The 20,000-nt window shown below is 40.8% G+C and overlaps 2 protein-coding genes across 2 annotated transcripts in view; one reads left to right on the top strand and one right to left on the bottom strand.

Annotated features, from left to right (window-relative positions):
• LOC138019103 (xanthine dehydrogenase/oxidase-like) overlaps positions 1-20,000 on the bottom strand; it is a 125,308-nt gene that overhangs the window by 79,699 nt on the left and 25,609 nt on the right. The window contains exons 6-7 of the mRNA XM_068865775.1: positions 2,881-2,957; positions 487-551 (exon numbers count right to left, since the gene is read on the bottom strand). Coding sequence (XP_068721876.1) covers positions 487-551; positions 2,881-2,957 — 142 coding nt within the window. The remainder of the gene's footprint in view (positions 1-486; positions 552-2,880; positions 2,958-20,000) is intronic.
• On the top strand, positions 4,207-8,799 carry LOC138019342 (uncharacterized). The gene is made up of 2 exons (XM_068866092.1): positions 4,207-4,802; positions 7,297-8,799. The coding sequence occupies exons 1-2, from the start codon at positions 4,383-4,385 to the stop codon at positions 8,497-8,499; spliced, it is 1,623 nt and encodes a 540-aa protein (XP_068722193.1). The 5' UTR covers positions 4,207-4,382; the 3' UTR covers positions 8,500-8,799.

The raw sequence follows: 20,000 nt of genomic DNA, 5'->3' as shown, positions 1-20,000 counted from the left end.
ATTCGTTTTGTGAGACGTAAAGATGGAGACGATTATGAGCCTTCAAGTTTAAGGTGCCTCATGCACTTTGCATGAGTTTTTGACTTGAAATCCTGTAACAGAGTTTTGTCTTGGCTTGTCGTTTAAGACGATAAACAAAACTTCGCGACTTTCCACGTAACCCTCGACCGAAGTATCGTGATCAACACAACCTTTTCTCGTTCATGTTTTTAAGCTTCGACACTTGCTCGCTGGAAAAATCGATACCACACTCATCCCTTCGTGATTCATGCCATCAGTCGGTTTTTCAGGTGAAATTAACCGTGGAATTCACTAGTTAGGCAGCGAAGAAAATGACATAATTAAGCAATTTCCGGGAAAACCAAGAGGCGGACAGTTCCAAAGCCTTTTATTTTCACTAATCCTATAGCCAGTACGAATAAACAAGCCGGGAGCTCCGCTTTTAGGCTTGGCTTAATCTATATATTATGAATTATACAGATTTACCTCAATATCCAATGGAGCCCCAGATTTTGCAAAAGTCTTCATTGCATCCAGGATTGGTCGGTAACCTATTAATTCATGTGCAAATATCAGTAGGTATTGTGGGTACTTCAACAGTATTATTAAGGCAATACAAGAGTAAATTATCCACTTCTGCATGGATGATTATACGAAAAAAATCAAGTAACCAGTCAAACTGCCCAAGGATTTTGATGGCCAACTGAGGGCATTCAATTCCTGCTTTCTCTGTGAAGACTAGGTGTAAGAAAGATTGCCTTCTCCTCGCCATCCAATTTATTAACAAGGGCACAGTGCTCAAAATGCATCGAACATTCTTAAAGTAGTTGTATGCGAAAATTGTCAAGTGACTGCAGGTGCACTTTCGCATGGAGAAAGGCCTTGTTACACCAGCTCACGTGGTTGAATCAATGACAGCTAGAGGGTTAGAGTATCAACGGATATTTGAGCTATGGTTACATTAGTATATTATGTGGGTGTCCCTGTGCAGGAATGCTTTCCGGCTTAAAGTGACCAAAATTAAACACTGTACCGTATGCGGGAGAAAACAAACTCTCTTGACCAGCTCCTGCTCTTGCACTCCTCCACTTGTTGGACAATACTAATTCACTCTGACTAGCGGGTGGAAAAGTTAGAGCCATGGAAACAGAGAGAATGCAATTTGGTGAGCTTGGATGTCAATAACAACTGGAATCCCAGGAAGACATCATTATTAGTTGATTGAATCAAGTTACCACAGGCTCCAAACTCCATCACAATTCAAGGGGAACTGAGGATACCACAAGAGGGGTGGGTTGAACCGCTGGCAGTGCGGAGACAGGGGACACCTAAGAAAAAAATGCCCTATGTACAGGGATACAAACGTCCAGACCAATCTTCGGGAAATGCGAGCAGGTTGTCCATGAGGGTTGAGAGCCACGTCGTAGAGACCAGGGGTCTGAATTTAGTAGCACTGTGCTTTACAATAATTATTGTGAAAGGACAAAATGTTACTGGCATGCCAGATCAGAATTCTAGGCCATATGGGCACTGGATACCAGTGCCATGAGAAATATCTCATCGTATGAGTACTATGAGAGTAGAGCATGTTTGTCTGTGAAGATTGAAAGCAAAGATGTTAGCATAAGTGTCTAATTTTGCCACATTAGATATGGAATTCTTGCGTGCTGTGGTTGCAAGGATTGTTCTGGTTCCACAGCAGCTTCTTATCAATGACGAAGGGACTGTTGCAGTGGGAGTTGTCAGCAACTTAGCCTGAGGTGTGTAAAGCACCATATGGTGGTGACTGAGCCACATTGTGAGGCTGTGATACCTGCACATTTCATCCATCATCAGACCCCATCCACAAGATCCAACCAGGCATTGAGAATCTTGGGACCCTGTGGTACCTGTCTCCAAGTAAAGGGGAGACTACCCGTGTGCCCGTTCAAATTCTGAACATGTCTGATAACACAAAAGTCGATGGTGCCCAAACTGTTGCAGCCATGGCCAAGTTAGAGTTTTCTGAAATGAAGTCAGAGTGCTGTTAGAGTGAACTTCATCAAACTCAAGGGGAAGAGAGGTGTGCAGAAACGTCACCAGACAAACTCAAACAGCTTTGGGAATAGTTCACAACAGTTGACTGAAGAAAAAAGTTAAGCAGTTGCTGGGCTGCTCCACAGGCAAAAAGATGTATTTTGCCCCAACCAACTTAATCAGACACCACATCAACATGGGAAATGCACAACCCAACCAACAGCAACCTTGTTCCACGCCATCTCAACATGTACAAATGAAAAGTCCAATGGAGGACTTGTTGCAGCAAGGCATTATAAAAGAGTTCAACACTAGGTCGTCACCGGTGGTTATACTGACAACGAATGATGGGTCTCAAATGTTCTGTGCACTTTATTGCATAACATCTTTTCTGAAAATGGGATTTAGAATTACCCTTCTAAAAACGATCATATTTCCGAGTGGCCAGTGCCAGAGAACACAGCAGAAGTTTCTGAGGACTTTCCAGCTACTGTCGGGGCTTTGTTCCTAACCTTGCTCAAATAGCTAAACCTCTCCACAAATTGACCAAAGCCAATGTTAATTTTGCTTAGAGACCTCAGTGTCAGTCGGGATTTGACATGCTGAAGAATTTATTGTATACAACTGCTGTATTGGCATGCCCAGACTTTATGGTGAAGTTCCTACTTGACACAGATGTCAGCAACTATGGTATTTGTTGTATGCCATGGGACAGAAGCATGGGTTTCTTTCAGGACATTACATTACTTTGCCATAAAATAAATCACACTTCACTCACTTTGACGGTGTGAAAAATCTATTTGGGTGCTTTAGCAGTTACAGTATACTGTCAGTTCAGTTTAGTGGAAATAGAGAGTGGTTTACCTGTGCAGCGGCAGATGTTGCCATCAAAGCTGTCTTCAATCTGTTGCTTGGATGGATTGGGGGTCTCTTTCAAGAAACTGTGAAAAATGACCATAAACACTCAAGGTTTAAAACATCCTTTGGGAGCAGCCGTCTTTAAATTCCCAGGTCAAACATCTGAATTTATCCCTTTCATACTAATTAATCTCCTTTTTAGCTCTAAATAGCTTCACTTTTTTTTTGGTTTGCGCCTCCATCCTTAATTATTCTCGTTAATATCTCACTTTGTTATACTATTTATTGCATATTTTCATTTTATTTTTCACTGTACAACTGACGATGGATGATGTCTCATCCGAAACATGTATTGTCTTTATTAAAAAATGAACTTCAAAAACATCGTGTGGTTCATCAAACTGCAGGGCTTTTGATAGGGTGCGAAAAAATTTGGAAATTAGGCGGCACTTTCAAGTCTCATTATGCGGCAAGAAACGTCTATTATGCGGCAAACTACGCGATTTCATTTTAGCTAATTTAATGGTGTTTGTTTGATCTAAGGGAAGCACAATTCATTCCTTGCTGTTTAAGAACATATTTGAGCACAAGGGAATGATGAAAACATCTGAAATAAATCGTATGTTGCTTCCTTCTTACCTATTGAAATCCTAGTGTCACATGACTCAACTTCAAAGAGCTACATGTAGTTGTCTACCAAAAACTTTTGAAGATATCAACCAATTGAGCAAAACAACAGACCATCGTCAACATGAAACGTTTTTTCGGGGTACTTTTAACAACAAACTCAATCGTGAGGATGTTTCATTCAAGAAAATATTACATTAATCAAGTGATGATGTCAGTAGCAGTTTTCACGCTACATATCTTAGAGAATATCTAAACGATTGTGATTGGTTTATTTAGAGAAATGGATTGTTGCCGATGAGCAGTCACTTACTATCAAAAACCAGAACCAGGTCCCCGACAAGTAAAATGATGCATAGAACGCCAGTTTGTTGGTTCGTTCGTTCTTTCCAGTTTTTGATGTCTTTTGAATGCTAAAATGGCTTGAGATGACGTTTAAATTATTGGAGAACTTACATGTACGAAAAAGAGAGATTTGCCTCTTTTTGTGCGTTAATTTTTGAAGAAGAAGAAGAAGAAGAAGAAGAAGAAGAAGAAGAAGAAGAAGAAGAAGAAGAAGAATACAATCTTTCTAGGAACGCATTACAGATAGTCTCAACGCGCTTACATATAATTCTATTTCGTCATCAGCCATAGGTCGTTACGGAGTGGTACGAGGGAGAGTGTAGCGCATGTGTGGACCTTGTGTCAAGATAAGGCTGGTTGACTACTTTATCTCACATTTACCACCGAAATTCCCTGTCAACCCGATCGATACGAAACAGCAAATCACCCAGTCATTGGGGTATTGTCTAACATCATATCTCCTCGAAGAGCTAAGTAGATATTTAGCCCTGAATTGCAGTTTTTTCGCTCTTACGTTTTTCCCGCCATTTTCATTCATGAAAATTATGGCCGCCACGAGCAACGATAATGACACTGAGCAGAACATCCCAACGGATCCTGCTAATCTAGAGGATAGCGGCAATGTTTCCAAAAGTCTTCTATCGGTTCTAACTGCTATGCAGGAGAACCTTACCTCCTCAAACTCTATGCTTCGCGACCTTGTAGAGAAAAAACGTAAGTCAACCGAAACGGATTCAATTTCCAAAAGAGCAAAGCGTGATGCAAGCAAATCAAGTCGGTCCGCCAATGCTTCAGAGAAAGCACTTACGTCTACTTCAAAAGAAGTAATAGATAGCGCTTCTGAAGAAGCAAGCGATTCTGCTTCAGAGGAAGCAAACACGAAGACTCCAGATGATGATACGCTTAGTTTATTGGGCGATGACAGCCAACATGATTTCTGTTCAGAAGATGAAGAGGTAAACAATGATGACTTATTGTCCCAAATTACTACCTCATTAAGCTCATCCGACGATACAGGACCGCCGGTGTCTGATAAACTCTCGAAACTTGTTAACGACAAGTTTCAGACTGAATATTCCGTTGAAAAACGTAAAGAGATACTACAGAAGTACAAAGTACCAAGTAATTGCAATGAATTGTTTGTGCCTAAAGTCAACGGAGAGATTTGGTCCAAACTGCATGCAAACTCTAAGAGGTCAGACATCAGAACATCAGTGCTACAGGACACTTTAGTAAAGGTGTCTAGTGCCATTATTGTCACTGTGAATGATCTACTTAGTCATAGGGAGAAGAAGACGTCCCCTAACTATAAAACTCTTATTCCCCGACTGACTGATTCTGTTGCCTTGATTGGTCATGTGCACAAGGAACTTTCTTTTAAACGAAGAGATGCAATACGACCTTACCTCAACCAAGAGTTCAAACAGGCTTGTTCAAGAACTCTCAAGCCTGGAAAGTTGTTATTTGGTGAGGATCTTCCCAAAACACTACAGGAGCTTAAGACAACTAATAAGTTAATGACTTCCCTAACTCCTGATAACAGGAAGGGACAAAATAAATCAAAGAGCCATGGTAACAACCAATTCAGAGGAAACCACTTCCATGGAAATCAAAGTAAACCTTTTTTGGTGAACAGAGGGGGGAATTCATATCCCCCCAAGTCCAACCAACAGCTAAACCGTTTCCAACACAAGAAGAAATTCACCAAGAATTGAATAACATCAAGGCCAAGGTAAATGAGTTCTCCCCTTTTGTGTTCTCTCACCTCATCCCTTATTTTACAGCTAAGGTCAACTCCTTTAAAGGAGGACAGTTGTCTTCCTTTTGTCATAAATGGGAGAGGTTAACGTCTGATGCCAGTATTCTCCAAATTATTTCTGGAGATTGCATAGAATTTCTTTCTGATCCACCTTCTCAGGTGTCACATCCCCCTAACTCTATACCTAGAGATCACATGAGTTTAGTTGACAAAGAAATTAAAAGTCTCCAAGACAAAGGGGTTGTTGTTTCGTGTAACCACGAGCCTGGTGAATTCATTTCACCAATATTTACTGTGCCAAAAAAGGATGGTAATGTTAGACTTATTCTGAATTTAAAGAATTTAAACTTGTCTATAAAGAACTCACATTTCAAAATGGACACAATTCACACTATCCTCAAATTAGTGACACCTAACTGTTGGATGGTGTCTTTAGATCTGAAGGACGCTTACTATAGTGTGAAAATTCATTCTGATTTTCAGAAGTATCTTAAGTTCACATTTGATGGATTGCTCTATAAATATACAGTGTTCCCTAATGGTTTATCAACTTGCCCTCGTAAATTCACAAAAATGATGAAGCCACCACTATCGCACTTAAGGCTTTTAAACCACATTATCAGTGGATATATTGACGATTTCTACCTACAGGGCAGCACCTATCAGGGATGTGTAATTAATGTTATTGACTCTATCAGGATGTTCGATGACCTTGGACTTGTTGTCCACCCAGAAAAGTCTGTTCTCATACCGCAACAGAAAATTACTTTCCTAGGTTTTGTCATTGACTCCATCAAAATGATAGTCAGACTTACTGAAGATAAGATACGTAAGACCAAAGAGGTCTTGCTCTCTGCCATACGTAATTCACATTCAGTCAAGATCCGAGACATTGCACGGATTATTGGTTATCTAATTTCAAGTTTCCCAGGTGTTAAATATGGTACACTTTATTATAGATCCCTTGAAATGGACAAGATTAGGGCACTTAAACAATCAAAGGGCGATTTTGATGCCCTGATGTCTGTCTCTCAGAGAGGAGTTGCTGATATGAAGTGGTGGTTACATAACCTGGATGATAGTTATAATGACATTTGCCATCCCCCAGTAGATATCACACTGTATTCGGATGCCTCCCTTATGGGTTGGGGTGCTGTCATGAATGACACTTCAACAGGGGGAAGATGGTCACCTTCTGAGGCTGAGAATCACATCAACTGCCTTGAGCTTTTGGCAGCCCTTTTTGCTTTAAAATGTTTTCAGAGTTCACTTTCAGGAAAGCATGTGAAAATCATGATTGACAACACCACTGCGGTCTCTGTCATTAATAATATGGGCACATGTCACAGTGATAAATGTAACTCAATTGCAGTTCAAATTTGGGAATTCTGTATGTTACATAACATAATATGGCTCACTGCTGCCCATATCCCAGGCTCCTCTAATTGTAGAGCTGACAAAAAATCTAGAGTTTTTCACTCTGAGGATACTGAATGGATGATTGACCCCACACTACTGGGCAAAGCACTGGATGCACTTAATTTCAAACCAGATATTGATCTATTTGCATCCCGGCTTAACAGACAATTTCCTAAATACTGCTCTTTCAAACCAGACCCAGATGCATCTTACATTGATGCATTTACTTTTTCATGGTCTGATCACCACTTTTATTGTTTTCCACCCTTTAGTTGTGTCCTTCGAGTGCTTCAAAAAATCATCCAGGACAAAGCAGTCGGGGTAGTGGTAGTTCCAATGTGGCCAACACAATCATGGTACCCAATTATGACATCCCTTCTTGTTCTTCCACCAATCACCCTTCCACCATCCAAGAATCTTCTGAGTCTTCCTGCATTTCCAGAGGCAATCCATCCACTGCACAGAAAAATGAGTCTCCTTATCTGTATACTGTCAGGCAACAACTCGAGGATCTAGGCTTCACATCCCGATCTATTGCTGTGATTATTGCATCCTGGCGGGATGGGACGACGTCACAATATCAGACCTACCTCCAGAAGTGGCTGGAATTTTGTAAACAAAAACACTGCAATGTCTTGTCACCACCCCTACCCCTGACCTTGGATTTTTTGTCTATGCTGTACGAGAGGGGTTTATCTTACAGCGCTATCAATACGGCTAGAAGTATGTTGTCATCAGTTTTACAACTCAACATCAATTCCTCAATTCCATTTGGACAATTACCGATTGTCCGACGGTTTATGAAAGGAATGTTTGAGCTTCGTCCTGCGCTACCTCGATACAAATCGATCTGGGACTTGAATATTGTATTTAATTATTTTCGTGGAAGACCTGCAGCCCCAGAACTCAGCTTAAAGGAACTCACATTAAAGCTGACATTTCTTCTGAGCCTCCTCAGTGGACAGAGATGTCAGACAATCAAGTACTTAAACACTGACAACATGGAGCTGACAATTGACAAATGCATTTTCCAGATTACAGACAAAGTGAAACAAACTCGTATAGGGACCCATATTCCACCCCTTTCGTTTCTTGCTTATCCCAAGGATAAGAAGTTGTGTATTATCTCCCATCTGCAAGAGTATCTAAAACGAACGACCCCCTTTAGAAAGGACAGCAAGCAATTGCTTTTAAGTCATGTAAAGCCACATGGCCCCGTCAGGAAGGACACGATCTCCAGATGGTGCAAGTCGGTGTTATCCTCTGCAGGGGTTGATACATCCAAGTTTAAAGGCCACAGTACAAGAGCCGCATCGTCCTCCCATCTTGCAGATAATAACATAAACATTAAGGACATTATGCTGTCTGCAGGATGGTCAAATGAGAGGACATTTCAGCAATTTTACCACAAGCCCTCTGACCCTGAGTTTAATTTTGGACAAGAGATTTTAAGGACATTGGCGCAGAAATCATAGATTTTCACGGATTTGGTGTAGTTGTTATCCTTTCACTTCCTCCAGTTATGTGTATTCACAAGAGTTACATATATTTTATATTTGGCATTGATAAAGACATTGCAGGCACTTAGTGTCCCTCAATTTAGATTTTTCATCTTCGGTCTTCCATTTTTTCTACAACGTAGAAATTTCAAAGGACTTTGTGGTTATTGGAAGAGAGTTTCTTCACAGATCAGTGCTCGCACAACAATTTTTTCTTGTTACCTTGAAATTAACATCACTGGTGTTTGATTTGATGTAATAAACATTATTCTACTGTATTCCTTCTGTCTATCTGTTGATTAGTTATGCCTCAATGACAGCTCTAAAATCTCGTACCACTCCGTAACGACCTATGGCTGATGACGAAATAGAATTGAAGATTAAACGAGACTTACCTGTAAGTTGAAGTTTGATATGGATTCTATGAGTCATCAGCCGGGAGTGTAGGAGTTGTACGCCCTCCCTGTGTCCATTTCTTGTGTTGTACCCCTCCCTAGTATCTTTTATGTCATTGAGGTCATTATCTACTCTCACTCCTTAGAGCCTCCTGGTATATCATTGTTAGATCGGAGGCTCTAGGAGCGAGACTCCTACTCTAAAGCCTGATTTGACGCATGCGCTACACTCTCTCTCGTACAACTCCTACACTCCCGGCTGATGACTCATAGAATCCATATCAAACTTCAACTTACAGGTAAGTCTCGTTTAATCTTCAATTAAATGATAAGAATAAAATAGTAAATCTAATTACATGCGTTTACGTTTGATTAATGATAAAAATAAAATAGTAAAACTAATTATGAACTGAGGTTCGTGTTATAAAAGGGATTTTAAAATCAACTAAGAATGAAATCCGAAAAAAATACATATGCTCTAAGGAAAAGGAAAGTCTTAAGGCCTGTTTTAAATGCTTCAGTGCTACTAGATTTTTTAAGATAGAGGGGCAGAGTAGCAGCTTAGGAGCAGCGGCCCTGAATGCTCTGTCACCATAGATTGCAAGTCTAGTTTCTGGAATTACTAGGTTGTTAACGAAGCTCGAACATAGATTGCAAAAAGCCTTGTGGTGACGCCGTAGCTCAATGATGTAGTCTGCGGCATTACCACTGATCGCTTGGTAGGCTTTAAGCAGAATTTTAAACACTATTTTCTCATGCACTGGAAGCCATTGGAGCTGTTCAAGACTGGTGAGGCAAGGTCAGATTTCTTGGTTCCTGAGATAACTTGTGCCGCGGTGTTTTGGAGGTGTAACTTCTGGATCTGTGTTGATGGAAGGCCAAAGAAAATGGCATTGTAATAGTCAACCTTTGATAAGATCAATAGATGGATTAGACGCTCACAAGCACAATCAGATAGCTATTTTCTGATCCTTCCAATGGTCCTCAGAGACCAATAGGCTGACCGACAAATAGTACTGATCTGTGTCTTAACTGTTAGGTGTGAGTCTAGCGTGACATCAAGGTCTCTAACTTCTGCTCCCTCTCTCTCTTTCTTGTCAGGAGGCTCAAGAAGAGCTGTTGTGGCCTTCATGGATATACGCCATTTATCCCGATTCTGTGCCAGTTGGGATGCCTGATGCAGAACGCATCCCAGCCATTGCTCATTGTCTGATTGTCATGCTCTTCTGGGACTTCCCCTTCTGCTGGTGCCTTCCACTTTGCTTTGGACGATAAATTCTCAAGGCCTTCGTACAGCGTAGCCGACGAATTGCAGCTTTCTTCTAACAATTTGTTGGAAGAGCGTCGTCCTCTTTGTTCTCAATTGCTGGTAATGGTTGGTACGCTTGTCCCTCCTAGAGACTCGCAACAGTCGTCTAAAGCTCCACATCTCAAAGGCATTGATCTTATCTTCCATCTTCTTGGACCATGCTTTTGAGTGTGGTTTACACCGTGGGAAATTTCCTTTCTATATGCTGTGTTACCCAAGCAACAAACACTTACACTAGAATTACGAAAAACGTCGGTCACACTGCAAACACTAGAAACACCGAAGAACACCACTGTAAACACCGGTTTTTAACCATAGTGCGACCACAGCCAGTATCGTCTGTTATGCTCTTGACTGATATATCGATTATTTCTTCAAGAATTTCATGAAATATAGCACTGTGCAAAAGTAATGAGAGCAAATTTCGTCAAAATTCGTTCTTTGTTCTCATCGCAATTCGTCGAAATTTGGCCGAATTTTCGCTGGAAATTTCCTAAGACGATGCGAATTTTCGAACAGAGTATAAAAAAATTGGAAGAAGCGAATTACCGACGAAGCTTAATATCCATGATGCAGTGGAGAACCCAGTAGACCAACCCAGTCAGAGTTTAAGGTCGTTATTGACACCCCGCTCTTCCAGATCTTGTCCACCTGCTGTATTGATGTTCGAGCAATGCTTATCCTCCGTTTTACTTGTTGCATAGCAGTCTACCTTGGTATTTACCATTGACCCCACATAGTTGAATTCTTTGACCTTTTCCTCTTCCTCTCCTTCCTTCCTCTTAAGCTCTTCCAGATATTGTCCATTAAGAAAGAGGTGACTGAAATCTATTCTGCGCTTGTCAGTGACCATGACCTTTGCCTTTTTTGCGTTTAGTAGGAGTCCTTTCTTTCCAATGAGATCTTCGATTTTGGTCTAGGGCTAAACCAATGGTGACTAATGTAACATGACATGTTGTGGCATGAATGGGGATAATTGTTACTTTACGTCAGTCCAGACGAAGGATACAACTGTAAGCAGACAGTGTTAAAAACAAGGATAACGGATCTCAGTTCGATTTGCTAGAATATAGGAGTCCATTAATGTCTTGTTTGCGTGGCGTAGTGGTTACGAAATAATGTGACAAACAGAGGACGACTCTAACGAGTCACGCTCCATTAACTACGTTTTAAAACGTTGTTGTAAAACTTTACTTGCTTTCAAATGAGACGGGAGTATTAGGATTTTGAACATAGTTCAAGGTTTTCTTGATTTGGATTTTGAGAATCGCTTAACACTGTTGTATTGTGAAACGGGAATATTTAGTTGGTTTCATATCATATTTTAAAATTCGGTGACATCATTGACGCAGTGAGTAAACAACATACCTTTTAAACACTTTATTCACAAAAAAGATACTTAAATTACAAGTTGATATGAACGCTTGTCCTCGACCATCGCAGCTTAATTAGAAATGCGTTACTTGACAAAGTTTATTACAAGTTGGATAGTTTAGCACAGTAAGCGTGCTTCAAAGTAAAAGGCAGCAGATAAGATGTGCGAAAAATAGTTTTCTTGAAAAAACAAACGCCGCATCATAGCAGTGAATACCTTAATCCAAAAAAAAAGGTTTTTTTGAAACGATCTATGGAAAAAGCATTCTCGAACGTTGGCTTCGCGATAAAGGAAAGAGCCAAATGTAAATAATGTTTGTAAAAGAGAAAAATTGCATTATTGCGAACAAGATTAAACTTGCAGCTGGAATGGAAAATGCATATTGTTCCTCCAGCGCTAAGGCGTAGCGAGTTATTTGTTGTTCCTTTGGCTTGGAGCATTTGTGTTTACCTTTATACCTATATAATGAGTGGTGTTAATTGTTTTCATGCAGGCGAAGCAGTTATCAATCTAGTTCACAAGTGTTTTTTCAACACATTTTTCTGGCTTTTTACAATATTTTTCAGCTTGGATGCTTTGACTTTGTAAACAATCCCATAAGTACATTTCGAGTGGGATTGGTTAGGTACTTTTTCTCCGAGCAAATCTGACCAGGCCCCCGTGTGCTGAAGGGGGAGCAACTGACAACAACAGAGTTCTCCGAGCAACTCCGAGTAACGGACGACTGAAGGAAGTGACACTGACATAAAAGACGATGAAGTTAATCCTTGGGATAAACTAAGAGAAGAAGTTATCAATAACCTGAGTTCAACCTGGACAGAGCAGGTTGAAGAAAATCTACGTCAGGGTTTGCCAAAGCATGATGCTCAAATTCAAGCTTCTACCGGTCTGCTTCCCGACTACCGCAAAAGGCTACAACACTTATACTTACAATATCTAAGGTGGCAGCACGCCTTGAAAACTGAACCAGTGCGCAAGAAGGTCATGAAAACATTGTCACTTTATAAAAGAGGATGAAATGGAATATATGGAGGCTGCAGAAGCTGCTAGGAGTAATTTCTTTTCCAATTTTGCTAACCATCCCAGGGTTGATGCTGCATCTCTCCAACATCTCACACTTACCTTGCAGGTACCTTTGTTTGTCAGCAGTAGCGGATCATGTAAATTTTCGTTGAGCTGTGACCATCTGTCATGATTACCCTCGGCCTTTTCTTGTTTGCAAGGTTCTGCTATGTTGATGGGTTTCCTGGGAAAATACGATCAAGGATCGCCGGATCAAGGATCACCGGATCAGGGATCACCGGATCAGGGATCAAGGTTCAAGGATCATCAGATCAGTTCAAAATAAATCAAATAAATTAAACCCCTACGTGACTCAGATCTCCTTTACAAGCCATGCTTTATCGTTGTTGCGATTCCCCTGTAGAAGCTGTCGAGAAACTGAGAATCGGAAAACGTCAAAGTTCTTATTTTACTGGAAGTGATCATAAGTGTGGAAATTCTCTGCCTGCTGTGCTTATCGGTAAAAAAAAAACAATTCTTCCTTATTAGTCGTCAGGTACTTTCTTTTTAAAAAGTCACAAAAGACTAAGAACTGATTCAATTCTCCAATGCGTGTTCTTGAGATTCTCGACTAATTGCTTCCGTGTATCCTCCAGGGGACTCACAACAACAACTCATTGGGGAGATGCAATTTTATCACTATCCGAATCAATTGTCAAATCCCGTAAGAACAAAGACCAAAGCGTCTTCTTTTAAGCAAGTGATTCTTCAGAAGCATTCCATCTGTTTTCCTTTTAAGGATATGAGGTAAGTAAATATTTGAAGAGATGAAGTTAAAGTAGCTAAAAATTTGCTGTTCACTCACGCAGTCGCCAAAAACAGCTTCGTGTTTTGCAATAGCACCGGAAGTCCGATATGCAATCACATAACGACATTCGGGATGAAAAATTTCGGGGGTATTGAGCCGTTTGTTATAGCATATGTACAAGCGAACCCGCTCTGTATCTCTCCTAGTAGTTCGGAGCTACTCGGCAGGAGAAAATTGGCACTTCACAAAGTGGTAACGCTTTTTTAGTATTTAGTGCATTTATATTTATATTATTTTTATCATATTTGTGCCGATTTTGCTTATTTTTGCTTGAGCATGCGAGAGATCTTGTTTGAGTCATGTAGGGGTCATTTATTTGATTTATTTTGAACTGATCCTTGGTCAAGTGATCCGGTGATCCTTGATCCGGTTTTTCAAGAAAACCATGTTGATGGTATCATCTGACAACCAGCGTTGCTTCACTCTCCAGGAATGTTGTCGAGCTGTGACCATCCGTCATGATTAACCACGGCTTTTTGTTGCTTGCGACGTTCTGACGTTCACCAATGTATTCTTGGTGTTTTCAGTTTAAGTTCTAACTTCAGGCTAGTTTTGGTATCCAACACAGAGGTTTTCCATCATCTTTTGATCCAAGATGTAGTCGATCTGATTTGTTGCATGATTGCCAGGGCTTATCCAGGTGTATAGTCTCCATGTTAGTTACTACTAGGTCATTTTCTGTGCAGAATTCCATTAATGTTATTCCCCTATTATTCCGTGTCCCTTGTCCATGTACTCCGACATGCGAGCTCTTCTGGTGCATTTTTCTTACTTTGGCATTCAGATTGTCAATAACCAAGAGCATGTCTCTCGGTGAGATGTTATCTAATGTTTCTTGTAGCAACTCCTAGAAGGATTCTAAATCTTCCTCTCCAGAGTCTGCTGCGGGGGCATACACCTGAACAATGGAGTGATTCAAGGGGTGCACTTTCAGTCGAATGCCTATGATCCTAGGACTGATTGGGTCGTAGCTTATTATAGCACTGGCCGCATTCTTGTTCATAATGAAGCCCACTCCTTGCCTCCTTCTGCCTTTCTCTACTCCTGAGTAAACCATTGTATGGCCACCCTCTGTGATGAAAGCCCTTGTCAGAGTATTTGGACAATGTTCTCTCACGCCAAGGATCATAATGTTTAACTCCTCCACCTCTCTTCCGATGATTTGCAGCTTAGATTTTCCAAGTGGCAATCATGGCCGTGTGATTTACGTTCAAGTCAGCTCTTTCTTGCCTCCAACCATCCAGCCCGATACTTCCCTGACAGAGGTTTGGCATCAGGCCTTCATCCTCTGCAGCAGTACTCAAGTTGACTCTTGCCTCTCCCCCAGTAGTGTTACAATGTACCCCGCCCGGAAGCCTGCCAGGTGCACCTCCCGACGGTATATTGTGGTCTATATGTCGATAATTCATGTTGTCAACATGGTTGGCAAACTCAACCAGGTTATTATGTTGGGTGGTCAGATCCTTCCACATCTTGGATAAAAATGCCTTGTAACAGGAACCACCAAAAAAATGTCAATCGTGTAAACAGCAGAAAAAAAGACCTGTGCTCAGCTGGCTTTTATGCTCAAGCCCCAAATGTGGAACTTAGTACCACTTGGGTTTTCCCGACCAGCGAGAATTAATGAAGAAAGTGTTGTCTGCAGTATTCTGGTTATGCAGGGAATGTGCAACTTCACTTATGTTGACACAGAACCTCAAGCACTGTATTGCAACAATTCGGTAAGCTTGTATTCCAACATGCAGAGCCAACTCATAGGTGCAGTGGAGAAGAAAAAAAGAAATCATGCCCAAGCCTGTGCAAAATCCCCTCGAAAAAAGTTCTGAAAAGCTGTGCCAGGAGATGAAGATGAGGTCGAACCTCTCCACAATGGCCACATTGGGGACAGAAACATGAAAAGGATGGGACCAGTGGCTCAAAGAAATCGAATGAGAATTCTAATACTTCAGGATCACTGACCCGCTAGACAAGAAACATGCTCTCATTAGTTGCCGTGGGAAAGAAATACAGTGACTTGAATGGATTAGTCAAACGAGTATGACAAATTGAAGAAAAAGCTGAATGATTACTTTACATCAAAGAAAAAGAAAGCACTGAAAAATATTTATTTCTGAAAATGAAACCGATACATGGAATAACCACAACAATGATCACTGCTTGCCTGCGAGAGAACGCCAGCAAATGTGAATTCAGGATGACTCGAGAGACCAAATCGTGGAAGACCTCATCCAGACAACGAACAACGAAGCACTAATATAGAAAGCTATCGACAAGAAACGGAGGGCATTTTACTTAAGTAAGTGGCATGACATTTCCCGAAGATGTAAAGAAATTAAGCCAGCACAGAGAGAGACGAAGGCCAGCCAGAGATCAGCCAGAAAACCGGAAAAGCAACTTTGACATTACTGTGGGCTGACGGGAATTCACCCACTGGGTAAGAACTCTCCGGCCTATGGCAAACAGTACTCTTAGTCCCAGAGGTTCAATCACTTCGCAGCAGTATGTAGGGCCAGGGATAAGGAAAGAAAGCAAGGCCTACTCTGGGACCTTAAGTCGCATTAAGTCGCCCTAAGTCGCCTTAATTCGCCTTAATTAAGGACATTCGCGCTAATTGTTTGAGCGCGACTGCAATTTGTCACGCATTACTTCAAACATAAGTTAAAATCTTATGGCGACAAAAACGCAGGGGAAAAATTTCCAGGTCGGCTAAAGAATGGCACATTTATTTCCAATTCAGAGAAAAGGACCAGGAGGCTGGAAAAGGTCGCTAATCGAGTAGTGGTTGAAAGTTTGAAAACTCGAGGAAGGTTAGTTTTAGTCAGCGACGTTGCGTAAATTTAATGAGGTTGGTTTTTTAAAATGTTTTTATTACGTTACGAACTTCTTAGTTCAAAATGAATGCATGTTTTTGAAGTTCTTTTCCTTTAGTTTCACGAAAATAGAGCAGAATTATCTTCTCTTCCTAATCCACTTGAATAGTGCAGACCTATGAGGAAACAGCAAGAGATTATATTTCACAAAAACCGCACTCCAGAAGATGAGAAAGACGACAATGGAGCGATATGATACAAAACACTAACCAAATAAAGGTAACGCCTGCTTGAAACTTCGTTGCGATGCTCGAGATTTTTTTTTTTTTTACAAAAAGCTTTCATCGCTCGATCTTGTCTTGGGTTCCAGTCCTTCCCCGACGGGTCACGCAAACTCGTGACAAACTAAATTTTCCAAGATCTTCGCAACATCACATCGATTTTACTCGTTTACAATCTACAAAATATGATGAAATGAAAAAAAATCACAATGTAAGAAGTTATCTTTTTTTAAATTTTTCTTTCCTTGTGTCCTGAGTCCGAAAGTGGTTGCAACCGGCGGGTCTAATTTGCAGGTCGCAGGTGGCAGGTCATTGTTTCACTAATACAGAAAGTATCCTAAACATTCATAATAGCTAACCTTAGGCCTAAACACTTTTGTCTAGGCCTAATTACGCCTAAAGTTAGCTTTTAAGAATGTTGAGGATACTTTCTGTATTAGTTAAACAATAACCTGCAACCTGTGACCTGCGACCTGCAGATTAGATCCGCCGTGTTACAACGGGTAGCGCTTGCAAAAACGCTCGTTCAGAATTTACTCTACTGTTTACAACATCCCCAGCGGCATGTAATTATCTCAAAAACCTACTCCTATATTTCTATACACAGAAACCTTCACTCTAACATATTATTTTTATGATTTTCGATGGATGAGTAGATGAGGATACTTCTCGCTATGATGCCCTATCTATCGAAATTAGGGCATTTTTCCCTTGCCTTTTTCTCCGAAACAAAGTCGGTGACCCCCCAATTTTTTCTCATTTTTGGAATAAGTAATTTATGACCTAACTTCAGGCGAGAAATGAAACAAATCTCAATGTGAGAAGATTTTCGCGCGACGTCCTTAAGTCACCTTAAGTCATTCATGATCATTTACATTCACTTACCTTCATATACCTTCATTTACGTTCATCTACCTTCATCTACCTTAATTTCATCTACCTTCCTTCACGTCCATTTTCCTTCATCTACTTTGCACTCCATCTTGACAACAAGCGGAAGAGTGAACAAAAGAATTTCATATCTGTTCTTACACACTAAACTATGAATGCAAATCACTTTTTCATATGGTATCAGTATACTCATATATAATCTTTTGTTTCATTTGTTACTGTTCTTGAAATTAATAGATCTGAGAATTATGACACTGCTTTCCTAACATTTTCAAGCAGAATGTGTTTGAAGTTGACGTCTCTGGAACTATTAAAATGCTTAAAAAAGGAAAAAATTGTTCATTTTTTGTCCGGTATCTTTTGCCACGCCCACCTTCGTTAGACGTTATCTTTTAGGGGTATTTTTGAAATTTTCCGATGATCATCCTTGCCCTAAGATGTACGAGAGTTTCCCCCTTCCCCCGGGCATCGACCTTCTTCTACTTTCATTTACCTTCAGGTACCTTCATCTACCTTCAAACGTTCATCTGCCATCATCTACCTTCATTCACGTTCAGTGTACCTTCATCTGATACGTATAACTTAGCGGCTAGTGGGTGATGAAAGGCGGTTGTATTCAACAGTCTGTGTTGGACACTAACTTTCTTACTAATTTGCCCTTTGGGCAACCAGTTTTGCTTTTTGGTTGCCCATGGCTTTTTTTCGGTTGCCCACCTTCAAAAGACCTGTTACAAGGAGGCTTGTAAAAACGTCAATTTTGTCGGTCCACGAAAGAGGTAGGATATAATGAAAGCTATAACAACCGTTACCTCAGTGATAATTTGGTGTTCACTGGTCACTTAAGTAGTAACTTAGTAAACGCAATCGAGGAAATTGGATGAATTTCCTTCATCGTTGTCACCACCACTTCGCTTTTTCTGGAAAAATCGAACTCAAAGACTCATTTTCGCAATTCATTTACAGGCTTCTTCGATATCAATGTAGCTTAGTACATTTGGCCATGCGAAAACTGGGTTTCATTGTAACAAGCATTCCTTTCGCGTGGCTACGAACATGTTCCTCGTTCCAATTTGTACCAATGTATTTTTTACAGAAAAATAAATGACAGGAAAGGGATGTGACGTTGTTTTTTTCATCGCGTTTGCGGCGGCTACGTCATATTACTAGTCACTTTCTTCGTTGCAAATCAAATCGTTCCGCAGAATATTAGTCGAACAAAATTTCCGATTGCCCGATCGGGCAAGTCTTAAGAGTTGTTTTTCTTGCCCACGGAAATAGAACAGAAGCTTCACGCCGCTGCTAATTGCAAAGGCTTCAGTCACGTTACCGCTGGAGAGGACCTGTGCAGTCATGCCATCGTGGAAGAGTCTGATCATGGAAATGAACTTCGGCGGACATCCAATGCGCTCTAGGACTACCCAAAGGGCTTCCCTATTGGCTGAGTCAAACGCCTTCGCCAGGTCGATGAAAACAGAGTACAAGGGCATGTTTTGTTCAATGGATTTCTCCTGTAGTTGTCTCATTGCGAATATCATGTCGACAGTGCTTCTACCGGGCCTGAAGCCACACTGTGCCTCTAGGATGTTCTGCTCCGAGACTTGGATAATCTGTTGAGGATGACTCTTGCAAAGATTTTCCCTGCGATAGAGAGGAGAGAGATGCCCCTGTAGTTCCCACAGTCTGATTTGCTCCCCTTGTTCTTGTACAGTGAGACAATCAGAGCATCCCTGAAATCGTCCGGGATCTTCTCCTTCTCCCAGATACTCAGAAGTACATCGTGGAAGGCTTCAAAAGCATTGGGGCCTGCTGCCTTGTAGATCTCAGCAGGGATGCCATCCTTTTGAAGGTAATTGAACGTGAATTAAAGTAAATGAACGTGAATGTAGAAAAATGGTTGTGAATGAAGGTATACTTAGGGTAAATGAACATGATTGAAGGTAAATATAGGTTATTGAATGTAGATGAAGGTAATTAAACGTGAATGAAGGTAAATGAATGTAGCTGAAGGTAAATGAACGTTGAATGAAGGTATATTAAGGTAAAAGAAGTGAATGAAGGTAAATGATCGTGAATAAAAGTAAATAAAGGTTATTGAATGTAGACGAAGGTAATTAAACGTGAATGAAGGTAGATGGAAGTGAATGAAGGCGAATCAAGGTTGAATGAAGGTTAAATGTAGCTGAAGGTAAATGATCGTAATTGAAGGTATAATAAGGTAAATAAACGTGAATGAAGGTAAATGATGGTAATTGAACGTGATTGAAGCTTCATGAAGGTGGGTGGCGGTATATGACGGTCCCAGAGCGGTGAAGTGTGACGTCACGATACCATAGCAATGCGTTTTCTGGATCTAAACAAAGCAGTCAAGCCGTCACAGGAGCGACAAGTCCGTCACAGTGAAAAGCGAAGTAAGGGTCAATGTTTTGTCCCTGATTGTAATCACACACAGGAAAGTCATGCCTCTAATTTTTTTCGTTTCCCGAAGAATTCCCTCGAAAGGAAGTGCTAGATAGGCAGATACGGCAGGTAAATTCTGATATTTTCTA

Source organism: Montipora capricornis, chromosome 10 (assembly GCF_036669925.1).
Source record: "Montipora capricornis isolate CH-2021 chromosome 10, ASM3666992v2, whole genome shotgun sequence".
Taxonomy (NCBI): Eukaryota; Metazoa; Cnidaria; class Anthozoa; order Scleractinia; family Acroporidae; genus Montipora; species Montipora capricornis.
The sequence above is the reverse complement of the archived record's forward strand: the minus strand, read 5'-3'. Positions and strand labels throughout refer to the sequence as shown.

Coding starts and splice junctions, on each gene's coding strand:
- LOC138019342 (XM_068866092.1), top strand. CDS start 4,383: ATGAAAATTATGGCCGCCACGAGCAACGATAATGACACTGAGCAGAAC. Junction 4,803..7,296: donor TCTGTTCAGAAGATGAAGAG/GTAAACAATGAT, acceptor TCCACCCTTTAG/TTGTGTCCTTCGAGTGCTTC.